This window comes from Hyperoodon ampullatus (genome assembly GCF_949752795.1).
Source record: "Hyperoodon ampullatus genome assembly, chromosome: 8".
NCBI lineage: Eukaryota > Metazoa > Chordata > Mammalia > Artiodactyla > Ziphiidae > Hyperoodon > Hyperoodon ampullatus.
Genome location: NC_136921.1, coordinates 8,676,354 through 8,692,410, shown reverse-complemented (window position 1 = coordinate 8,692,410; position 16,057 = coordinate 8,676,354). Strand labels below are relative to the sequence as shown.

Sequence of the window (16,057 nt, the reverse complement as noted above, 5' to 3'; positions counted from 1 at the left end):
CCCCGTGTCGTAGAGGCCCACAGGCTTGCGACCACACAGCCAGACCTGACCGTGGGCTTTTCCTCTAGACCCCCTCCTCTCAGAGCGCTGTGTCCAGTGCTCACATGTGCAAGCTTCTGAGCAAGATTTCTGACTGGGGAAGCTGTGTTTAATGTGAGATTTTTAAGTAGGAATCTCAGAACGATGTAGATCTTTGACCAAAACTTTGGTGCCCCAAACTCTGGTGCTGAGGTGGTCAGCCACATGTTAGAAAGGCTGAATTGAGTCAGAAATGTGTGGCTAGGAGCAAAAACTACTGTGGGATCCAAACACATTTTGAAGTATCCAGTTGAGTTCATCAGAGACTGATGGGGGATAAATGTAGTTTTTAGATGCCAGAAAAAAATGTATGTGCTTTGAATTCGAAATGTACAAAGTTTTTTTTTTTAATTTTCAAGAGGAAATTAAAAAGATATGAACAGATCAGATAAGACTGTAATATCCATTCAAATAGAAAAACAACAGAGGAGCGGGTCAGATTCCAGTGTGAGAAACATCTGCGAGCTTTTATCATCTGCTCACAGTTGGATTCAACTGCTCCTGATCCCCGATTCAGAGCAATAGACCTGTCGCAGCGCCAGAAGAAAGCCAGGTTATTTGGTTACCCCAGGAGAGGAGATCTCTTGATTATAAGCGGTTTTAGAGGTTTTGCCAGCTTTGATCATCTGTTATTTTACATGTGTTTTGTTAGAGCTGCAGACATTGCAGGCATTAATATGCCTTCTCTAAAAGACAATTAGCTCAATAATTTATCCAGAGATCTCTGCTGCCGGGGTGGAGGTTTTAGGTGGTCTAACAATTTTTGCCAGTTTGACCTAATGCCACTGAGTTTTAAATGATTTCAAGTTCTGGACTTCCAAAAAGTTGCATTTAGGCTAAACTTATTCAGCAGTAACATCCTTGTTTGACCCAAATGACCACCACGGTGACCCTCTGTCTTGCACCGATTATAAGTGTGGTCCTGTCTTTTGGAACGATTTGTCATGGTATTATTACCTGTAGGGTGGAGGCACTTGAGGTTGTCAGGGACAGAGGTGGCTGAGTGGCAGCTGGCGATGTAGACGTTCTTGTTAGTTTCAAGCACAATTGCCTTTGGCCCTGGCAGGGTCTGGTTCCTTGCAGGAAAACAATGGGCACCCATCCCTGTGATCATCAGCCGTTCCCAGTGCCTCTCCCTGCCGAGGCAGCAGCTGCTCATCAGCCCCTCCAGACGGGCCCAGTCACGCTGTCGGGTGCACCCATGAGCCTGCTGTGAACACTGAGGCCGTATTTTTCGGGTCCCATCCTCCACCTGCTCCTGTTCGCTCAGGTCTGGCTGGGAGCCCATCTACTGCCCTCCTGCCTCGGTGGACTCCACTACACTGACCCCTAGTCCACCCTCACTCCCCCTTCAGACACCAGGTATATTAATCTCTCCACCCACCCCCAGGCCGTGTCTCCACCTCAGGCCAGCACCCGTAGTTCTCCTTTACAATCCTTTTCCTTGACAAAAGTTCTCCCCTTGGAGAAGCCAAGCGTCCGGGTCATCGGCTTTCCCGGGGTCATTTAATGAGCGTGGATTCCGTCTCCGGTGTAGATTCTGTGCTTCCTTCCTTTTGCCCAGCTGCAGCCACCCTGGCCCTCGCCTCACCCGTGGACCAGTGCCAGCTCCCCATCCTGTCTCGCCACCGCCATCTCTTCCTCTTCTCAGCCTCCACGTGAGGTTGCGTGCAAACAGGCTTCAGCCAAGGTGCTTGGAATGCTGCGTTGAGACTGGTTCTGAGGCTGCATCTGGGACTGAGTGCCACGGTTGAGGGAAAGAAAGGACAGCGGTGGGCAGTGGGGCCATCCTGACCCTCACCGTCTCTGGTTTCACTCCTTCCCTGACAAGAGCCGATCTGACTTCCTCTTGACCCTACCGTCCACGCAGTCCTGCTCCTCCAGCCCTTTCTTGCCCGTCTCTTCTCCTGCTCACCTTGTCCCCCCACCATCCCATTCTGGCCTCGCCTGGCCACTCCCCACAGGTCCCCTCACACATGACTTACTACTGAGTCTGGCTACACTCATGCTGGGAATTAACACCTCGAGACCCGTGGGAACCCAGCACCACGGCCCACACGTCAGGTTTGTTCAGGACACCCCTTCACCCCTGTGCATTCAGTCAACACTGAAGGCAGGACTCATGACGAGGAACCTGCGGGACCCTCAAACGGCTTGATCAGTTGAATGCGGGCCCAGAAAGGACATTATTTTTAAGCAAAGGACTCAGCCCCACGGAGCCAAAAGGAAATAGTTCCCAAGAAAAATAAGCCAAGAATGTGACTTAGAGTGTTGCATGATATTGGCCTGAGGCAAGTTATTCTCATTTCCCCGTCAACCAAAACTGGGCTATCAAAATCCCATGCCTTGTCAGTGGACCGTGGAGGGACAATGCCAGCCCTGTCTGAAATGGATTAACAGGTAGGAAAGCAGTGGTTGTTCCAGGAAGCCTCACGCGCTGCTGGATCCTCCCAGATCCCAGCTCTTTCAGTGGAGCTGGTTTTCTTGCGGGTGGTGGGGGGTGCCGCAGGGGGTGCTCTGAAAGTCTGCAGTGTGGCCTAAGCAGAGCGAATAGGCAAGGACGGAGGGGTGGCTACTGCTTGGTGACTGGACCGAGAAGACCTCAGAGGGTCTTCGGAGAGCCCAGCTTGGCGCCTCCTCCCTCCTGCCAGAGGGCTTTGCCAGCTGTCTCCCCCCACCAGCGGCCGGGGGAAGCTCCTGATCCTGGAGGGCTGCCTACCCCCGGGCACCATCTTGTAACACCATTAACTCTCATGGGATTTTCTGTGTGTAGCTCAGCACTCGTGTGCTTCCACTCAACTATTGTTTCATACACCCAAATCTGGTCCCCTGGGCTTTATTAAACAGTTAAGTCTCCTACATAGGAACGAGTTCTGTTCTGAGATGACGTTCTTAAGTCCAATTTGTTCATAAATCCAACGAAGCTAGCCTAGGTACCCAGCTAACTAATAGGATACTAATAACTAATATAACTAATATAATCAGCTATACAGTACTGTACTGCAATAGGTTTATAATTTTTGCACAAATAATACATAAAAAACAAACACAAAATAAAGAAAACATCTTTAATCTTACAGTATGGTATCTTGAAAAGTACAGCAGTACAGTACAACAGCTGGCATCCAGGGGCTGGCATCGAGTGAACAGGCAAGAAGAGTTACTGACTGGAGGAGGGAGAGGAGGTGGGAGACAGTAGAGCTGAAGGGTCGTCAGCAATAGGAGACCGAGGGCAAGCTGCAATTTCACTCACACCTGACGTTGATGGCACAGGTTCTGGTTCCTTGCTGGATTCACTTCTGTCTACTCTCTTGAAAAAACGATCCAGTGACATCTGGGTAGTAGCTCTTTTTTCTAGTCATAGATGACCCAGTAGCACCGGATTGCATTCTGAATGGCTGCTGCAACCATTTGTAGAGGATGCACACACATGGCAATGTACGCCAGAGACGTGAACTAACTTACGTGATTGGACATGCAAATGCACGTTCACATCTTTGAAAGTTCACAACTTGAAGGTTCGTATGTAGGGGACTTACTGTAAGCCCATTGAGCAGAGAGCACAGACAAGCAGACCAGTTGTCCATTGAAGAGCAGATCAGAGAAGGCTGAAATTCTAGTTCTAGTCCCAGTTCTGGGTGGAGACTGTCCAATGTGGACTGTAAATAAAGCCACCCATTGGGTTCCATACCAGAAACAGAGCCCTTGTTTGGGTCAAAAGAGAGTTATCTGGAAGTCAAAGCTGTGCCCCCTTGCTATGGATTTGAGGAAACCTGCAGGGAAGATTTTTTTTTTAAATTGAAGTATAGTTGATTTACAATGTTGTATTAATTTCTGCTCTACAGCAAAGTGATTTAGTTACACATATATGTACATTCTTTTTTATATTCTTTTCCATTATGGTTTATCACAGAATATTGAATATCGTTCCCTGTGCTATACAATAGGACCTTGTTTACCCATTCTATATATACTAGTTTGCACCTGCTAACCCCAAACTCCCAATCCATCCCTCCCCCACTCCCTTCCCCCTTGGCAACCACAAATCTGTTCTCTATGTCTGGGAGTCTGTTTCTGTTTCTTAGATAAGTTCATTTGTGTCATATCTTAGATTCCACATATAAGTATGTGTTTTTGTACCATATAAGTATGGTATTTGTCTTTCTCTTTCTGACTTACTTCACCTAGTGTGATCATCTCTAGGTCCATCCATGCTGCTGCAAATGGCATTATCTCATTCTTTTTTTTTTTTTTTTGCGGTACGTGGGCCTCTCACTGTTGTGGCCTCTCCCGCTGCAGAGCACAGGCTCCGGACGTGCAGGCTCAGCGGCCATGGCTCACGGGCCCAGCCGCTCCGTGACATGTGGGATCTTCCCAGACTGGGGCACGAACCCGTGTCCCCTGCATTGGCAGGCGGACTCTCAACCACTGCGCCACCAGGGAAGCCCTCTCATTCTTTTTTAAGGCTGAGTTGTATTCCATGGTATATATGTACCACATCTTCTTTATCCATTCATCTGTCAGTGGACATTTAGGTTGTTTCTGTGTCCTGGCTATTGTAAATAATGCTGCTATGAACATAGGGGTGCGTGTATCTTTTTGAATTATAGTTTTGTCTGGATATATGCCCAGGAGTGGAATTGCTAGATCATATGGCAACTCTATTTTTAGTTTTTTTGAGGAAACTCCATTCGTTTTCCATAGTGGCTGCACCAACTTACATTCCCACCAACAGTGTAGGAGGGTTGTCTTTTCTCCACACCCTCTCCAGCATTTGTTAGAGACTTTTTAATGATGGCCATTCTGACCGGTTTGAAGTGGTATATCATTGTAGTTTTAACTTGCATTTGTCTAATAATTAGCGATGTTTAGCATCTTTTCACGTGCCTGTTGGCCATCTGTACGTCTTCTTTGGAGACATGTCTGTTTAGGTAGGGAAGATTCTTTATATTTAAGATAAAGCAGAGGCCACATTGCAAAGGTGCTAGAGAGACTTTTTTTTTTTTTTAATGAAAGAGCTGAAAGGAGCGTGGATTAAGGAAGCAGTGAATCCAGACTCTGTCACAGTGTTGCTCTGATGGTGACACGGACCCCCTTGGCTATAGAACAAGAAGAGGAGAAGCAGAGCTGGAGAAAGAGGGGTCCCTGTCATTTGAAATACAGAACAGGCCTGTCCCCAGACCCTTGGGAGGCATCCACGGCAGTGTCATCTGGGACTTCTCCTATCACTCCCTGTGATCTTGGGGTGACCTAGGTGGCCTTGTCCTTGCTAGGTGGTATTATGGAGGCTCCTGCCCCTGGGGGAAGACAGGGATTCAGGCCTGAAGGATCCTGGGGCAGCACAGGGTGAAGAGAGCCCCACCTCGGGGGTTGCCAGATTTGGCAAATAAAAATACAGGACACCCAGGTGAACTTGAATTTCAAATAAACACGAAGAGTTTTTCAGTGTGCCTCTGGGCCGCTGTGCATCAGAGCCAAGCAGGGGCCCAGGAGACAATTCTGGCTTTTGTTGGCTTTTCCCTGAGAGGCAGTGGGAGTGTGGGAGGCGACAGGGCCACTGGTCTGTCCTTCTCTGCGCTTCGTGTGTTCCAGCCAGAGCATGCCTGTTGCACCCTCAGGTTATAAGTACATCAAGTGGCCATCTGGAAAGGCCTCAAGCTGCACAAGTAAACAAGTCCCCATCCATAGGCGCCGGGGAGCCGTGAGGGACTGGCCCGGGGTGTGTGCTTTTCTCGACTTCAGGGCCCAGCCCAGTAAAGAGCATCCTCAAAGAGCTTCCAGAGCAGAATCAACTGAGCTCTCTCTCCTCCACAGCCGCTATCGACGCCAAGTCGGGAGAGTGGTTGCCAGCAGGACGTCAGGGAGAGCCTCACCTGCCCCCAGCGGGAGGCCCGAGCCAGCCTAGGGAGGTGCCCTATGCCCTGGACAGTGGCGAGACCACCAGGTAGGGATGGCGAGGTATCCTGGGAAGGCTCCTCTGAGGCCCAGCCTCTGACGATGGAAGCAAAGGAGCGTTTCGCTGGGTCCTGAAGCGCGGTTCTGAGATCCTCAGGGGAGCGTGGTCACCATGCTTGATAACCTCAGAGCCCAAGGGGGAGGGACCTGCCTCCAGAGAATTATCAGTTGTCAGACTGGAAGGAGAGAAAAACTTACAAACATGCCCAAGAGACTAGTTTTAAGAACTGATGGGTAAACATGTTTGGGAGGGTTTGTGATTAGAATTAATTTGAGGTCCGTGTCCTATCTTAGCAGCTGGCTTTGGAGGGGAGAAAGATGAAGAACGAGACCAGTCAAATGGTTTGGCTCCGATGTCAGCTTCCTGAAACCGAAACTGGGCCTCCAAGGAGAAAATAAAAGTTATTTTCTCTCCCTCTGTACCAAACGAGCACAAACTGGCACTTGATGGGTTACCAGGGATTCTTTAGAATCTAGAAAGGACTGTTTTTCTTAATCTCTCACAGCCCCCTTTTTCAGGTCAGAGGAAGCCTGCTCAGGGGGAGGGGCCCGGCTCTGGATGCAGACCCAGCCTGTCTCCCGACCGCCGCCCACCACTTCCTCCTGGTCACAGGGCGCCCTGCCGGCTGAGCATGTCACCATAGACAAGCCAAGCTCCTGCACTAAAACCCTGGGCTAGAGTCATGGTGAACATGACTACGCCTTGCAGTCTCGGAAGTAAAGGGATCCTGCCACGGTGACTGGCCAGGCCTCCCGCGCCCCACCTTCCTGTAGAACAGGGAAGGACTTCCCTTACAGTGTCTGTAGGGTCACCCTAACCTCAGCTGTGGTCACGGCTGACTGGCCCGACAGCAGCGGGGCCTCGGGGAGCTGGGTGAGGCAGTGGGAGGGCCCGCATTCCAGGCCCCCGAGGCCTGAAGCCACCCACTGCCTGCAGAAGTGGCCGGGGAGTCAGAGATGACCTGCAGAAGCCCTAGCAGAGCCAGCACCCACTGGTGGACCCAGCAGAGCGGCACCCACTGGGGCAGGCAGCGACCCTGCACCTTTCTTTCCTGCTGTGTGGGGATGAGCTGGAAGGACTTTGGGACCTGCACTGGGGAGGGGGGCAGTCCTGGATATCTCTACCGGGCCGAGGGCGTAAAAGATGGTGAGCCCGAGGCTCACTGTGTGGTCTCGTGCTCCGTGACTGTCTCCCGCTCTCCTCAAAGACAGGGGCCATGAGCAGGGTGTTTGTCCCTGTGTTCCCACACCTGGCCCAGGGCAGGTGCTCAAAATAGGCGATGGATGGATCCTCAGGAGAAAGGGAGAGAGAGTGGCTCTCTGTCTGGCTTGACAACTCCTCTCTCTCTCTCCCTCTCTCTCTCTTTCTCTCTCTCTCTCTCTCTCTCTCTCTCTCTCTCTCTCTCTCTCTCTCGGTCTGTAGGGGGGAGGGCAGCCCCTGGCCCCGGAAGATGAGTCGGCTGGGTGGGCCCTCGCTTGCGGCAGAAGGAAGGCCCTGGAGCTCTGGGCGTGGGTCATTTGTAGACGGAATGATAGCCCTCAGTTGCTTAGCCCCAACTTTGAGGTGGTGTAAAGATGACTGCAGCCCCGTGGCTTCCAGCAACTGGTCTTGCTATGCAATTGCCTTCCTGAAAAAGCCAGGAGTAAAAATGTTCGGACTCCACCATCCCACACCTCCCGACAGCCAAGTTCTCCTTTTCTTTTTTCTATCCGCTTAGCTTTGAGTAGCTTTTAACCAGGCTATGAAAATGCATTTTTTTAAAAAAAGCATTTATCCCAAGAAGAGCCAAGGCCCTCTCCCAGGAAATCTGTCGGTTCAGACCTGGAGGGGCTGACCCGCACCTTGGAACGTGCAGCGTTGCTTTCCAGCCGTCACCTCCGGGAAGGTGAGGGGCCTTGCTGCCCAGACTGTCACGTTGCCTTGCCGACCCATCGGCTGCCGGCCATCTGCGGATTATGACTCAGCAGCATTCCAAACACAAGTAAAGATTAAATATCTCCAGAAGCCTTTTATTGCTACTCCGTTCCAACACAATGTTCCTATTGATAAGAGAGATAATATAAACAGGCCAGCCTTCTTTAATAAGTAATCGCCTACCTTGCAGGCCACCTACCAATTTACCAATATTTTGAAGTTTACCTCCTACTAGGACCCAGCACCATGTGTTCCTGTAGCAGATCACGTTTTTCTAAATCATAGGTGACTGCCATCCATGTGCTTTTTCTGCTCTGCCCTCATCCGGTCCCATCTCCTGCCAGACCGTCACCCTTTCCTGGCTCTGGCTCCTAGCTGCCCAGACTGCTGAGCTCAACATTCTGGGGCGTTAGGGAGCTAGGGGCCACTCAGAGGCCAAGCTGACCCTTACCGACAGACGGCCATCCCCGCCTCCTACAGAGTCCTTTCCAGGGGGTCCTGATGCCATCATCCCTGCAGAGTTCAGTGACAGTGGCCAGCGCCCTCAGTCCACACCGCCGCTTCCTGCAGCCCCCCAGGTTGTTTGGGGAACCTCATGGGGTGGGGGGCACCTGCCAAGCCAAAGGGCAGCCCCCTGGTGTCTGCCAAAGGCCACTTTCTCCAATGCCAACGGGAGGAGCCAGCCGAGGGAGCCTCTGTCTGAGGGTGCTCTTTCCCCAGCAGCAATGCTGCCCTGGCCAAACAAAGGTCATGTCCCATGGCAGAGAGGAGGCTGCCTTTTAAGGTGTATTAGTCAGGATCCTCCAGAGAAATAGAACCAACAGGAAGTGTGTCTATACAGAGATTTCTTTTAAGGAATCAGCTCCCATAGTAGCAGAGGCCTGGCAAGTCCAAAATCTAAAAGTGATCAGATGAGACCCACCCACATTCTGGAGGGCAGTCTGCTTTACCCAAAGGCCACCTATGAGGAGTTCCCTGGCAGTCCAGTGGTTAGGACTCCGCATTTTCACTTCCAAGGGCCCGGGTTCAATCCATGGTGGGGAAACTAAGATCCCACAAGCCGCACAGCACGGCAAAAAAAAAAAAAAAGTCCACCTATTGAAATGTTAATCTCATCCAAAGAACACTAGCACAGAAATATCCAGAATGATATTTAATCAAATACCTGGGTGCCGTGGCCCAGCAATGTTGACCCATAAAATTAACCTGCATGTTAGGATATTCATACACATTGCCAAATTGCTCTCCAAAAAGGATGGGACCCTTTCCTGGTTGCCCTGGGTTGGGAGGTTAGAGATTCCCAGCCCTGCTGCCCAGACTTTTTTCTCCCTTCACTTCTTGCCAACTCACCTTGGCTTCCTCTGACCCTGCAACTTGACCTTGCTGCTCACTGGCTCTAAGGCCCCACGGGGTGAAGCAGGCCAGCCGTCCTGGGTCTGCACGTCTAGCTCCTCCAAATCTGGCCACCCTGTTCCATGACCGTGTGATGGGACATCCCCAGGTAACCCAGGGCTGACCCTCTGCCGTTACCATTGCCGGGAATAGCCCCAGTGCTCACCTGAGTAGTTTTTACTAGTGTCTCTCAATTATTCCTTTTGAAAGTGTAATGGGGCTACATTTAAAAATGGTCAAGATTTTTATGTTATGTATATTTTACTGCAATAACAATGATAAAAAATATCAAAATTAGGGAGTTCCCTGGTGGTCTGGTGGTTAGGATTCTGGGCTTTCACTGCCGTGGCCTGGGTTCAATCCCTGGTCAGGGAACTGAGATCCCACAAGCCACAAGGCCAAAAAAAGAAAAAATATATATCTATATATCAAAATTAGAACAGCAAAATAGGAGAAAAAATCATCTGAACTAAATAATATTAAAGGAAAACCACCTCACTAGCCTGTATAAGAAGCTTCTTTGTATGTGGAAGAAGTGTCAGCAATGCATGCCTGTTTTCACACAATTGCAGTCAGACTTACATGCTACTCTGTATTGCTCTGTATTCAGCCTTATTCCATTCTCTCTCATATGCCTGAGCAGCCCCCATCTTTATTATTTTTAATGATTGTGTGCTCTTTCATCTGATCTATATACCGGAATTTATGACGCCTTTGCCCTAACATTTTGCTTTTCTTTCATTCACTGGTAATGCACATGGTGCTCAGAAACTGTGCTGGACACTGAGGCTCAAAGGTCAACTAGACCAAATTGCTGCTCTTAGGGAGTTCACCTGGAGGGACAATATTAAGAGTGACATAAAAATAAATTTTGCTTTTTGAAGAAAAAAATTAAAGTTTAAAGAAAAAGTAATAGGGCTAAATCTCCTCTATCCTTTTCAACCTGGTATGAAAGATTTCTTGTCTAAAGTATGGGCGGTTTTTATGCCAGCCTCTTTTTTTTTTGCTTTATTGGAATATAGTTGATTTACAATGTTGTATTAGTTCCTGCTGTACAGCAAAGTGAATCAGTTATACGTATACATATATCCACTCCTTTTTAGATTCTTTTCCCATATAGGCCATTACAGAGTATTGAGTAGAGTCCCCTGTGCTCTACAGTAGGTCCTTATTAGTTATCTATTTTATATATAATAGTATATGCCAGTCTTTTTCTAAATTTGAATTTGGAGACTTTTCAGATATTTTATTTTTCTGATTATTAAAGTATTAGATTCTCAATGTAAAAAAAAAAGGAGGCATATAGAAATGAATCCAAAAATTATGCAGTTTCCTCCCGAGTCTCACTCCCCAGAGTCGTAACCCCCATTTAGGGGGCACTTTACCACAACTGGGCCCGGAGCACAGCCACCCTATCTTCAGAGCTGTCCTATAGAAAACATTTTACAGGTGAGGAAACTGAGGCTCCCAAAGTGTCAGCAGACTTGCTCACTCTCGTCACCAGCTAGAGAGCAGCACAGTGGGACTGAGAACCCAGGCCCTTCGACTGAGCGCACCCTCTGGGCCCCCCACCCTCCTTCCCAGCCACTGGATCCTGCACTTCCCACAGTCCTCAGTTTCAACCCCCAGCACACGCACACACACACACACACTCCCCACTGCCCACTGGGAAGCCCAGCAGCCGGTCAGCCTCTCCCTGTCCCAGGGGATGCAGTGCGGGGACCCCCGCACTCGCCAAGCTCACAGTACCTGCCGTGCACCTGCTGTGTGCAGCCCGCAGACGGAGACACCCACTTATTGAAGGGAAGCTGGACTAGGAGCACCTGCTGCCTCTGCCGGGAGCGGAGCTGGCGCTGACATCAGCTCATTCAATGGTGACAACAACCCCGGATGACAGCCCGGGACTCCAGTCTTCAGAGTTATTGTCCGGAAAATGGGCGCATAGATAGCAAAGGCCCCAGAAGTCAAGGTGGGAAGAAGAGTTGAGCATGTATATAGCTCAATGACAGCCAGAGAGCAAAGGGCTAGGCCAGGAAATCACATCACCAACCCCAGCTGTGGTGGCTGCAGGTGCTGGAGGAAAGCTGGCTCCTGTCTCTGTGAAGCTGGTCCATTGGGATGGGGTCCTGAGGGCGTCTGGAGGATGGCTGGCTATAAGATCCCACTGGGTTCAGATCTTGGCCTCACTAACTGCTTGTTATGTGTGTGACCTTGGGAAAGTTTACGAACTTAGAGCCTCAGTTTTAACATCTGAAAAATGGGGTAGTAATGCCTGCCTCACAGGATTGTTTGGGAGCTGAAAGTTACCTTCTCGCTGAGGCCTTTTCGGGCTACCCCATCTAAAATCACTTTCCAATTGCTATGATAAATTAGCACACATTTAGTTACCTGAACAAACACAAATTTATTATCTTACAGTTCCCTAGGTTAGAAGTCCTACACGGGTCTCAGTGGGCTGGAATCAAGGTATCCACTGGACAGGTTACATTCCGGAGGTCTAGGGAAGAATGTCTTTTCTGGCTTCTAGAGGCCTCATGCCCTCCTTGGCTTGTGGCCCCTTCCACCATCCGTCAAGCCAGCAGCGTTGCATCTCTGTGCCTTTTTTCCGTGGCCGTACCTGTTCCTCTGACTCTCTTCTGCCTCTCTCCCACTCTTAAGGACCCTTGTGATTACCTTGGGCCCACCCCTAGTAATCACATCTGCAGCCTTAATTCCCTTTTGTCATGTAAGGTTCCAGGGAGGAGGACATGGACCTAACTGGGGACCATTACTGTGCCAGCCACAGCTTTCTGGCCATTCGATCTCACAGTTTAATACTCTCCCAAGTTCCCTATTCCCCTTCCTTGCTTCGTCTCCTCCTTAGCATTGATTCCTCTTTCATCGTCTCCCTCCTGCCCTAAAACGTGAGCTCCGTGGGGCAAGGATTTATGCCTCTGGGTGCCCTGCTCTCCCTCACCCCTGCCCCATGCCCAGGACAGTGCCTGCCTGGCATCTATTAGTGCTTGGAAAGGGGAGTCCTTCCTTCCTCCTGTGACTTCAGATTGCACATTTTGTTCCAGGGAGTTTACACCCGGCTTCGCCTACAAGCCCCGGGCCCCCTGCAGCCCAGAGATCCTGGACCTGAACCCACCCAAGGCCAAGGCATCGGCCCTAGCCCCTCATTTCTCCTCGTGTGGCCCACAGCAGGCCAGCCGCCCCGGCTCCACGGCGTGCGCCACGAGGAGCCTGCAAAGTAAGTCAGCCTGCAGGGAAGGGCGCTGGCCTTCCGCATCTGACTGGTGCCCCTTCCGTGCCCACCGGACCAAGGCCCGCTTCCCCTCCCCGCAGGACCAGGGCCCTAGCCAGACGCTTCCTCTGCCCCAGGGACCGGTTCTTCACTCATCTTTCTGTTTATGAAATTGCCCTTGGTCTCAGAGGCTCATACACAAACGGGCGGAATGACACCCTCCAGGCAATGCCACTCGGAGACAAGATCCCCCTGTGTGGGGCTTGCAGGTCAACCCCGAAATCCGAACCGGCCTTCTGGTGGGAAGCAGCCAGCAGCAGCTCAGGGCGGCCTCGGAATCAGACAGAAGCAGGTGCTTCCTCGCAGGCTGGGCGGAGGGGCCGCCCGAGGGACTGGGGGGTGGGGGGTGGGGGTGGGTCCAAGGTCCCCCCTCTGTCCCTGGGGCCCTCCTCCCACCCTTTTGCTAGCGGTAAAGACCGCTTCTCCGTCCCCTGCCCGTCGGCTAGTTGACCACACCCCTCCACTCCCCAGCTGAGCCCGTAACTTTCTAAAGGGCTTTACTAAAAATAAGGGAAAACAAAAGAGAAACCGAACAAAAGAACGTCAAGCGGCCCCAAATCAGCCACTCTCAGGATGTCTGCAGGCCTGCGGGGCCCCTTCCGTTCCTGCCGCGGCCCTGGGCGCGCTGGCCAGCCGGGGAGCCGTTGGGCTGGGAGTGTGTAAATGGGCCGAGGCCGGGAAGCCCGCGGGGCTCTCCCCCTCCTTTCAGCGCCCCTCTGCTGGGAAACACACACGCAGGGCCCCAGTCCGGCCTTCCCACCGCGGTGCTTCCGTACACAGGTCCGGAGGAAAAGCCGGCGAGTACCGCGTGGGGGGCGGGGCGGCCAGGAGAGGGGCAGGCAGGCCGCCCATCCCTGCCCGGCCTCCGGGCTGCAGCAGGCCGGGCGCCCCTGCTCTCGTCACCACGGTGGCAGCACCGGGCCGCGGACGGGCTGGCCGGCGCACGGGGTGGGTAGCAGCAGATACGCGTCCCTCGGCCTCAACAGACACAGGCGCGCGGCCAGCGGAGCTCACAGAGTCCCCGCACCGGGCAGCCTGCTTCCTGTAAGGAACGAGCGTGGCCGCCCGACTCGGGCCCTGGCCGCAGAGCAGGTGACCCGGGAGGGAAGGTTCCCGGCGCTCTGTTTGCGCAGAGCCTGTTGAAAGGAGGGCTTGTGTGGGACAGAGGGGGCTCTGTGCTGAGACCGGCCTGGTGCTGGCAGCTTGCCTGGATTTTCTTCTCTAGGCATCCAGTCTTCCAGGAAGTGAGGATGGGTTCTTCCCCGGTGTCACCATCCCGTTGCCCAGTGACCAGCCAACTTCCTGCCCTCGGCCAGCCAGCAGCTGCAGGTGATAGATGTGAAGAGACAGTTGTCAATGAGCCGCCAGGTGGCTTCAGGGGCTGAGGAGGACAGCCCTCCAGGCATCCAGGACCAGGCCCACCGCAGCCCATGCCCCAGGGTCCTGCCACCGCCCTTCCTGCCCGCCCTCCCCCTGGCACCCAGCTGGGGGGCAGCAGAGCCAAATCCATGAGCCCGTCCATCTCGTCCATCTCGGGAGCTTCTGCGGAGGAGCCGGAGCCAGACAGCTCGGCCAGAGATGGGACCCTGGCCTCGGCGGAAACTGACCTCTCACCCAGACCAAGTATGAGGAAACAGAAGGGACTGAGAATAACAGAAACTCATTCTCAAGCCCGCTGCCTGAGCAGCAGACTTAGTATTTTCTTCCTCTTTTAAAATCTGGTAAGAATATGGTGTGTTCCCCTCTCTGGCTGGGAGTATGGCTATTCCAAAGCAGCCCTGTGCTTCTGCACGTGTGTTTTAAGGACCCAGAGCGTTGACCAGTTTAAAGCCATTTCCCTCCCTCCATTAAGACCATAAGCACAAATAGTGCCACTGGCAGTGTGACTGTCCCCCGCTGGTGGAGGCCTGTACTCGCTCCTTGCCGAGGGTGCCCTCAGGGCCCACGTCTGAGGACAGAGGAAGAAACTTCACTTCACTGCAGAGCCAGGCATGTTACTCAAGCTAGTCGCAGGGTCTGACCTCTCCTAAAACAGAAATATTGAAATAAAATTATCAGTATTTACATGGTACGTGTGTGTGTGTGAATAAAATCACATGCTGCCCCCCAGGCAGTCCGTCTGCCCTGGCCATGCCCATTAGTGGAGCCATCGCTGGGGCCCCACTGGACGTAAATAAAGGATAAGCGCTGCGTTTTTCAATGGCCTTCTGACTCCTCAGGAGAGCGGGCAGAGAGGTGAACAGGAGAATGTTGGAGCGGGCAAGAGGCCAGGTTACCCCTGCGATGACTGTAAACACATCATGGGCCAGGACCCTGGGTTAATCTCGCGAGGTCTTGGCAGTGGTGCCAGGCTGGGCACATTAGAACTCTGTGGTCGTGTCACTGGCCCATCTTGATTCTCTGGAAATGCGTGAGCCCCTCTCTGTACCTGGGGAAGAAGGCTGTGTGGAACACTGCCCTGCCTTCTTGGGAATGTCAGCCTCCAGGCCCTCTGAACTCCTGGCTTGACCTCTGGAGGAATAAAGAGAAAACACAAACACTTCTCTCAGTGTTGTTGATACGGACAAACAGAAGCAGAGACTGGGTCCCTGAAATGGAAGCGCTCCGCGGCGAAACGTTGAAAAGGCAGAGAGTGTTTGCAGATGAACAGCACAGGAGCATCATGGAAAAATCTCTCCCATTCTCTCCAGCACCGTCCACTCCCTTCAGATTCCTCAGATGCCACCAACTGGCACAGCCGTGCCCTGCCTTGGCGGGGGAGAAGCCCTGTCTCCAGAATCCAGAAGGAGTGGGCGGCTCATCTGTTACCACCCATAGCCTCCCTGATGCAAGGGGGACTTCTCTTTCTCCCTCAAGCCTGCGGATGAGCTCAAGTGTGATTTGTAAATGTCTGGCCATTGGGGTAAAAAAACAATGTGGGCAAACTACACTGAGGTCACCAGCAGTGGTCTGGGCGGTTCCCTGGGGACTAAACATGGCCTCGGCCTCTGGGAGAGCCCTCTTGCAGACACACACTTCCACACCCCAAGGCTGATGGCACAAAAGAGACTTTGTAAAATACCAGTGATTTATGTGTAAATATTCTAGCTCTCTGCTGGCCTAATGGGAGGTGGGTATGAACACTGTCTACAGGGTGCAGGGGGGAAATCAAATATACAAAACCGAAACCAGAACGTTTTCACGGGTCATCTGGAAACCGAATCATGCAGCTCTGAGGATTTGCCCATGAAACCTACTCAGGGAAGACGTGGAGAGGAGTCCATGGAACTATGGAGAAATGGGCCTTCAGGAAGAGTCCTTCGGCCCCTGAAAGCTGACCCCAGCTCTCTGGTTACTGGCCCCTTAATTTCTCCCGAGTAGGACTTGATCTCATTTGCTTCATTCACAACAAGTGTAAAAGTCCGGCAACAGCTTAAATTATGACCCTTGGT

At 52.0% G+C, this 16,057-nt stretch overlaps 1 protein-coding gene across 1 annotated transcript in view; it reads left to right on the top strand.

Moving 5' to 3' along the window:
• Nucleotides 1-12,736, top strand: part of ARMC9 (armadillo repeat containing 9) — a gene marked incomplete at its 3' end in the record, with an annotated part of 143,076 nt that extends 130,340 nt beyond the window's left edge. Inside the window, exons 23-24 of the mRNA XM_079710378.1 lie at nt 5,893-6,022; nt 12,400-12,736. Of these exons, the coding sequence (XP_079566504.1) occupies nt 5,893-6,022; nt 12,400-12,736 (467 nt within the window). The remainder of the gene's footprint in view (nt 1-5,892; nt 6,023-12,399) is intronic.
• Nucleotides 12,737-16,057: the final 3,321 nt, after the last annotated feature.